Genomic DNA, 8,280 nt, shown 5'->3' on the forward strand with positions numbered 1-8,280 from the left:
AATGTTTTATGTGAGAGTTGATATTTTCAAAGAGGACTATTGGGTAGAGGGAAGACCAGACAATAGCAACTTCTATTGCAATTTTTTGCTCGGTAAGTCAATAGTATGGTATAATATATTCAATTAAACAACATTTTGTTTAATACATTTAAAAAAGGGGAGGGGGGAGTTGGCATGAAGGGATATTCTTGCTCGATGACAGGGATCTCACCCCTCCTGCCTCACGACAACATCACACCACTTTGTCCTTCACAGTCTGACGCTGTTTTCCTTTGTCCCAAACGGTTGCCATGACAGCTGAGGGGAAGTGAGTAATGTGCAGTGTATTTCTGATACTGTCTGAGTTACTCAATACCGTCACTTCGGGAACTTCTAGAATGGATACTGCTCATATTGGTGTAAAGCAGAAGTAGAAAGGAGATTCAGCAACTCTTGGAGGACAATGTTATTCAATTGTTTTTTTTAAAGCATATTTATGGTGTCAACCACACAGGTGATTGTGGTGTGTTTGTTTAAACCTCTGGTCAGTTTTTACTGTATGATGTAAAGGTAGTTGTGTGGTGGTGTGGAATTGAGGGCACAAGGCAGATTAACTGTAAGTGGCCATGTTTTGGTGTCACTTGGTTGTGCTTGACTGCTTGTGGCCATCTTTGGGTAAGTTGAGGAGAACCACAACAGTTACTGTGCGGGATGACAACGGGCAGGTCATTGGACATTGCTGCCTATATTCACATTGGCCATGAGGTGTCTATATGACTCTGGCTAATGTATGCAAAGGCTATAAATCCACAATCTACAAACTAAACAACTGACTGTCTATATTGGATTGAATCATCATATCATTTAGTAAAGACACACCTCACCGCTGGACACAGTATAAGAAATTAAACATCCCAATGACATTTCAACAGGGTACCGAAACACACACCAAGCGAAGGTCAGGATTTGCCTATCACTGTCTCTGTCTCTGTCATTTGCATCTTAGCAGCCCAGACCAAAAAATATGGTGGACATAAAGAGCACACTTTGAACGAGGAGCAGTTAGGCTGCCTGGAAAACCGGACAAAGAGAGAGAGAGAAAGCGAGAGAGAGAGAGAGAGAGAGGGGGGGGGGGGGTATCCATAGAGAGAGACGAGAGAGAGAGGGAGAGAGAGAATGACACAGAGAGAGGTTGAAAGAGAGTGTCGCAAAAAGACAGAGAGCGCATGTCACAGAGAGAGAGATAGAGAGAGAGCGTAGGGGCTTCCTCTCTTGCTACGGTTCACTGGTCTGAGTCTGTGTTTCACCTTCCAGCCCTGCATATAAAGGCCTGAGGTGGAGGGAGACCCCACTATACAGAGAGTGATTCACCCCAGCATGAGCAGCAGCAGGGGACAGAGAGTGTGGGGTTAAAACATGCCCAGCCTAATCATCACAGAGACACTGATACAAACACAGCACTTCAATATGGAGCAGGACGACAGGAGGAGGAACAAGAACTTGTGAGTGTAGCTTATAGCTTTTTTATACTCTCAGCAGCTGGCGATTTCGGAAAATGTATTGTGGAGCTTATGTATATTTTATCAATATTAGGCTATATATTCAATGTACTCTCGTAATACTATGGATGTGTCATATATTTTCTAAATACTAAAATGCTTGTACAAATATTTTAGCGGCATGCTACATACTTTAGGCCACACATTGTATATAAACACTGCATGTGTTTTACTAAACCTGTGAATACCTTCTACCAAGATACTACCAAGATACTTCTACCAAGATGTCCTTATACAGCAATGGAATAAGTTGTTTTATGAGACGATCATGACCGTTCTTTTTTTCTCTCCATAGGGGAAAGAACTTTATGTGCCGACTGCAATGCATGTTCTCACATTCACCTACCTCTGAGAGGTAAGGATTCTTACCCTTTCTTACTCTGTTACTCTGTGTTGATCCTAATGGTTATTATTATTATATTATTTTAAATGTGTATATATATATAACATATATTACATGTATTGTATTGTTCAAAATCAAATACCATATATGTTGTAGTGTCCATCTGTGGTAGTGTGTGTGAATTCAAATTAAACTTCAGAAAGCAGGCACGCACATAGGCACACACACACGCACCACACGCATGTGCGGCTATAATTGTTTCCTAATTATGTTGGTTCTATGTGCCCTTTTGCCCTCACATCAAATACCAGGTTTATTTTTACCCAGATTTGATTCTAGTTGAGTAATCACCACACATTTTCTTCCTAGCAGGCTAAGTTTAGAAGATACCCAACAATGGTCTCAGTCACTGGAGAGACTCCTCGAGTCTAAATGTGAGTTTCACTTTATCAGACGATCAAAATAGTTTGAGATAAATAGATAAATTAGATCAAATATCTAACTGAAAACAGCCAGATGGAGATGTTGAACAAAAACAGCACGTGTTTCCAGGCTTGGGGCTGTATCATTGTTTCATGTCTTGGTATGTTTTTATTCTTCCCCACAGATGGACTGGCGACCTTCAGAACCTTTCTGAAGTCTGAATTCAGCGATGAGAACATTGAGTTCTGGCTGACGTGTGAGGAGTACAAGAAAATCAAGTCTTCATTCAGAATGTCATCGAAGGCCAAAAAAATCTATGAGCATTTCATAAAGGCTGAGGCTCCTAAAGAGGTACGACTGTTATAGTACGGTATATATTACAGTACATGGCTACATGCTAGAGATTCAAATAGCTGCAGTGACATTTCTACAGAAAGCGACCCTGCATTTGAACTTTTTGTAACCTCATTGATGTTTCAATGTATTTCATCAACATCATCTGGTTAATAAACCCCCCTCAAATGTTTATTTCCAAACATTCTATATGAAATCCATCTGTACTTTGTAAATCTAAATTAATCTTGCTCTTGTTCCAGATAAACATTGACTACCACACGAGGGAGCAGATCAAGAGGGCCGTGAAGAATCCTACACTCCAGTGCTTTGACGATGCCCAGAAGATTGTCTATGGGCTGATGGAGAGAGACTCGTACCCTCGCTTCCTGCGCTCAGACATTTACCGATCCCTCCTGGATTCCCTCGCCGCTGACGCCGTCAAGGGCTAATAGGAGCGGATTAGACGACAGGAGAACATGACAACAGAAACTGGAATGTTTGGGATTCTACAGGATGGAAGGCTGACCAAGCATAGAGAGACTGACAGGCCTGTGTCCCTACGAACCGTGGTCGCCACAACACAAGACCACACCCTAAAACACTGCAAGTGGGATTCGCCCAGAGAAAAAGAAAGACAGAAAGACAGAAGGAAAGGCAGAGAGGATATGAGAAATGCTACAGCGCTGCGATTGCACTGGATGCTGCTGTCTTATCTGTAACTCTGGGAGTGACATCATATCATAGGTGATTAGATCGTCTTTGACAGTGAATGAATCACCGAGTGAATGACGATCGAACTGAAACAACGTCAGCAACCATGCAGTCCCCACTCAACCGGAGGTGCTTCCTGTCCTAAAAAGATGGAGAAGAGAGTGTATGTGTGTTTGTGTGCGCAACAGGATGCCTATGATACTGTGATAAGATAGGAGATGCAAGGTGGACTTTCACTAGCAATACTAAAGTATGTGGTCTGGAGTGAAACAAAGGAGAGAGCACGCACACAATGGATACCGGCCCAAAATACTATACTGTCCATAATAATATTCACATTTCGTCTCTAAATTCAAACCAGTTTTTCGAAAGGAGGTTGAATCTTTAGATTTGCAAGGCAGTTAAAGACTTCTTACACTGTCTATCATTGAATAATTACCCATTTAGAAGTAGAGGTTAAGTTGTCTGAGTGCAATTGTAGACAGAAGGGTAGCCTATGTCCCACTTTGTATATTGAACTTTGAACTCCTACTTCTCTGATGCAGAATATTTTTTGATTGCTTACAAAGAAAGCACAATACAATGTTGATAAATTAAGATTAGAATGTTGTACTATTTATTACACAGTCACTGTTGGGATGCTGACTTTTGCAATGCTTGTAAAAATGTTCACGATTAGATTATTAAATTACATTAAATTAAATTATTAAATTATTTGCAGACAAAATATTTATTGTCAATCACTCTCTTCTGGCTTATTCTCAATTAACAACTAAATTAAAAAACAACATTTCACTTTGCGGTTGCTCCTGTATGTGTAAGCCCTTAGATCACAATATCTACTAGGCTAGCATATGGAATTGATTTAAGACAGTCATAAAGTTTATAATTTAGCCATTTGATTTTGAGTTTTGGACCCCTGTATGCATACTATATATACAGTACCAGTCAAAGTTTGGACACACCTACTCATTCCAGGGTTTTTTGTTATTATTTTACTATTTTCTACATTGTAGAATAATAGTGAAGACATCAAAACTATGAAATAACACATATGGAAGAAGATAGAGCAACATTGCATTATGGACATACAGTAGCAGTCAAAAGTGTGAACACACCTACTCATTCAAGGATTTGTCTTTATGTTTACTATTTTCTCTTTTTTTTATGTCTCTCAGATATAGGAAACCTCGAAACCTTGTCCTCATGATTGATTTTTTGACTGTCTGGTTTTACCATGTACAAATGTGTTATTCAATGCATTTCTATAGGCAAAAAAACCTCAATCCCAAAATTTGTGGGACCCATGTTTGGTCATTTTATTCGTGACACATTTTTATTCGTGGCACATTTTACCCTCTATGAACTTTTTGCACATTTTACATCCCGGTACTGGTTTACCTTGAGATGATTCCCCTGAATCATGTGTGTGTCATAGACCAGAACACCTGGTCTACGAGGTGAATGTCTCCTTTTTTCATATTGGTGACATATTCGTTTGTAGCTCCAAAGGTTCGGTCTGGACAGTCGCTTTTGTGATCTCTTCAAAATGAAGTGGTCCTCAACAGAGAGTTCAGACGACTGCAGTGCAGCTTGTGGATGCCAAACAACCGACACTGTAATATTCGTGAGTCTCATCTTTCGATGGTGGTGACTTATTAGTTTCTGTCTCACACAGTTTGGGTTTTACAGACGATTTCGTGACAATTGTCCTGTCCGGATCTTCTCATGTGAAAAAGGCCGCTTCAGAAGCCCATTTTATGGAATAGGCACAAAGAGGGGATTGAGCTGCAGCCATAACAAGAAACGGTAAGTCTCTAACTTGAACACATGGGGAGCTATTCAATATTCAAAATGACATCACCGTGTGATCCTTGGGAGCATCATACGATTCTAGGGGGTGCTTTAACCCTAAAAGTCTCTAGATCATATCAAAAATTGGCTTTTCATTATTTATCTGACTTTCATTTATCTACATTAGACTCACTATGAATTGTTTTACCATTTTCTTTTCCGGACAACCAGGGCTACAAGTAAAACACAAAACATTTTGACATGAACAATTGCATTCATGAGTTTAATTGATAAATGTACATTTAAAAAAGAAGGTTCACCAAAGCAAAAATGTATTTATATGAATGCTGTAAGTACAAAAAATAGTGTACTCATTGGAAAATGAATATCCAACTAGTCAGTGATATTTGTGTGAAATTTGGAGTGTGACAGCAACTATGTGAGCTTATTAGAGTATTATAGACACTATGTCCTTGGATTTCCTATGATCTTCTGTGTAGAAGAACCCCTTACCTTCTAACAACTATTATGTAACTTTTCATAGATAGCTTTTAATCGTTTGTAGCTCAAACTGTGTCCTTTTTTACTGGGCCCCTTCAGGATCACCCTTGTCTCACAAACACAGCTCTAGCTCAGTCCCCCTTAATCACACAGACTAATGGTTAGTATCAATGGATGCAAAAGAAATAGATGAAACCATTGGTATAACCTGGAAGTAGGTAACACACCATGTTTTAAAGGGGTTAGAAGTACAAAACACACATGGTGGGACTGTAGGAGTTCAAGTTCACAGCTCAGTACAGATGAAATGTCTCAAGATTCCATGATTTCTTACTACAATGTTTAACCAGCGAAACATAAGTATAACATAACCATTCCATGAAAAGTGGTATACAATTACAATTGTGTGGCAATAGTATTAACAAATAAATGACACGTGTTAAATTTGATCCCTTGACACACCTTATTCAAAGATATACATGGGAAGTAGTGAGAGGGCTATGACCACAAAGAAAATCACATGACAGCATGATGAGTTTGAGTACACCTGATGGTCTTGAATGTACAAAAATCCTATTTTTCAATAACAAGATACGCTACATTACCAAAACTATGTGGACAGCTGCTTGTCGAACATCTCATTCCAAAATCATCGGCATTAATATGGATTTGGTCCCCCCTTTGCTGCCTTAACAGCATCCACTCTTCTGGAAAGGTTTTCCACTAAATGTTGGAACAATACTGCAGGGACTTGCTTCCATTCAGCCACAAGAGCATTAGTGAGGTCGTCCATCGGACTGCCAGATGGTGACGCATGACTCATCACTCAAGAGAACACGTTTCCACTGCTCCAGAGTCCAATGGCGGCGAGCTTTACACCACTACAGCCGACGCTTGGCATTGCACATGGTGAACTTAGGCTTGTGTGCGGCTGCTCGGCCATCGAAACCGATTTCATGAAGCTCCCGATGAACAGTTATTGTACTGACGTTGCTTCCAGAGGCAGTTTGGAATGCGGTAGTGGTCTGTGGCCTACCACTTTGTGGCTGAGTCGTTGTTGCTCCGAGACGTTTCCACTTCACAATAGCAGCACTTACAGTTGACTGGGGCAGCTCTAGCAGGGCAGAAATTTGACTAACTGACTTGTTGGAAAGGTGGCATCCTATGATGGTGCCACGTTGAAAGTCACTGAGCTCTTCAGTAAGGCCATTCTAGTGGCAATGTTTGTATATAGAGATTGCATGGCTGTGGGCTTAATTTTATATAACTATCACGATGGGTGTGGCTGAAATAGCCAAATTCACTCATTGAATGGGTGTCCACATACTTCTGTAAATATAGTGTGTCTCTTCATCATTGTGGTTAGATGTTCCTTCATGCTTTTGCTTTTCATGCTTTTGTTGTTTATTTGAAAGACACATCTGCTGTCTTATTTCTAAGGTGTTTTTTCTACACAGTGAATAACATATAAAAGGGAAGGTGTGAGTTTCAGTTTAATGACAAGGGGGTTTATGAGAAGTAATGTGTTATTACAGTAAATTGAAAGTTAAATAAACAATATGTGGCAAGAGACTATGATCCTTGAGATATTAAGAACCATGACGTTGCAGACGAAGGTGTTTCATCATCTCAATGACAGTGGGCCCTCCTCATCTGACAATGACCTTCATGGCTGTTTCTCTCTGCTGTATGTTACAAACAAGGTCTCTGTGCATGATGAATTCTCCATTTGTCAGCATTTATACTGTCCAAGGTATGGCCCTCGCCTATGTTCCTCACCAACTGTTTCAGAGGCCCTCGTGTAAAACTACTTTACAAAGTCCAAAAAACACGTTGTTATTTTGCATTGCTTGAAGCGGTTTGGAATGTGTTTAAAGGGTTTTAAAGTGATCATTGTGTTCCATCCCATGCATTTGCACATTACGACCACTGCCGTGTTTGCCAAGTTGTACAGTACACAGTTGCTTTAAAGGGAAGGTTCACCCATTTTGAATGTTATATCGTTTTTTGTGCATCGCTGTGTGATGGGTCCATCGATTCCCTAGGTCAATTCATGTGTTCATGTGTATCTGAGTTACTGGCATTCAAGCAGTCAGAAATCCGTCCGGTATGGCGTAGCACCGTGACAAATTCACTCTCCCTACACTGGAAGTTAATAGGAATATGACTTTTAGATCGCGAAAAAAATCTATCATACATGTCAGATTTCAATACTGGCCGCATCGATGTCATAACTCAAGAGGATGTCTTCTCTCAAAATGAGCCATTGATAATATTTTTGCGATATTCCTACCTTGAGAAATGTGTCATTTAATGGAGGGTCTAGCACATTTTTCCTATTTGTCTGCCTCTTTAGTTCTGTGTACATTGCAATGAACGCATAACGCCCTACCCAGCAGACTGTTGACCAATCGCGTTCACGTTGTCATGCTGCATCAAGCAGTTGCTAAACTAATCTTAACGCAATCCCTTCTCAATGTCTGTGTATATTGTATGTTGAGAAATGTGCCTATTTTCCTTAAAAGTACAGTGCCTTGCGAAAGTATTCGGCCCCCTTGAACTTTGCGACCTTTTGCCACATTTCAGGCTTCAAACATTTTTTTTGTGAAGAATCAACAACAAGTGGGACACAAT

The 8,280-nt window shown here is 40.1% G+C and overlaps 1 protein-coding gene across 2 annotated transcripts; it reads left to right on the plus strand.

The window, feature by feature from the left end:
• The first annotated feature begins 1,129 nt into the window (after window positions 1–1,129).
• LOC115145172 (regulator of G-protein signaling 21-like) lies at window positions 1,130–4,065 on the plus strand. 2 transcript variants are annotated; one of them, XM_029686497.2, is made up of 5 exons: window positions 1,130–1,481; window positions 1,834–1,893; window positions 2,254–2,315; window positions 2,489–2,655; window positions 2,901–4,065. In XM_029686497.2, exons 1-5 carry the CDS (start codon window positions 1,396–1,398, stop codon window positions 3,087–3,089), a joined length of 564 nt encoding a protein of 187 aa, XP_029542357.1. In that variant the 5' UTR covers window positions 1,130–1,395; the 3' UTR covers window positions 3,090–4,065. The 2 variants fall into 2 exon arrangements, with proteins under 2 accessions (XP_029542357.1, XP_029542356.1); XM_029686496.2 differs by having other exon boundaries at window positions 1,132–1,481; window positions 2,251–2,315.
• Window positions 4,066–8,280: the final 4,215 nt, after the last annotated feature.

Source organism: Oncorhynchus nerka, linkage group LG17 (assembly GCF_034236695.1).
Source record: "Oncorhynchus nerka isolate Pitt River linkage group LG17, Oner_Uvic_2.0, whole genome shotgun sequence".
Lineage (NCBI taxonomy): Eukaryota > Metazoa > Chordata > Actinopteri > Salmoniformes > Salmonidae > Oncorhynchus > Oncorhynchus nerka.

Coding starts and splice junctions, on each gene's coding strand:
- LOC115145172 (XM_029686496.2), top strand. CDS start 1,396: ATGCCCAGCCTAATCATCACAGAGACACTGATACAAACACAGCACTTC. Junction 1,482..1,833: donor AGGAGGAGGAACAAGAACTT/GTGAGTGTAGCT, acceptor TTCTCTCCATAG/GGGAAAGAACTTTATGTGCC. Junction 1,894..2,250: donor CATTCACCTACCTCTGAGAG/GTAAGGATTCTT, acceptor TTTTCTTCCTAG/CAGGCTAAGTTTAGAAGATA.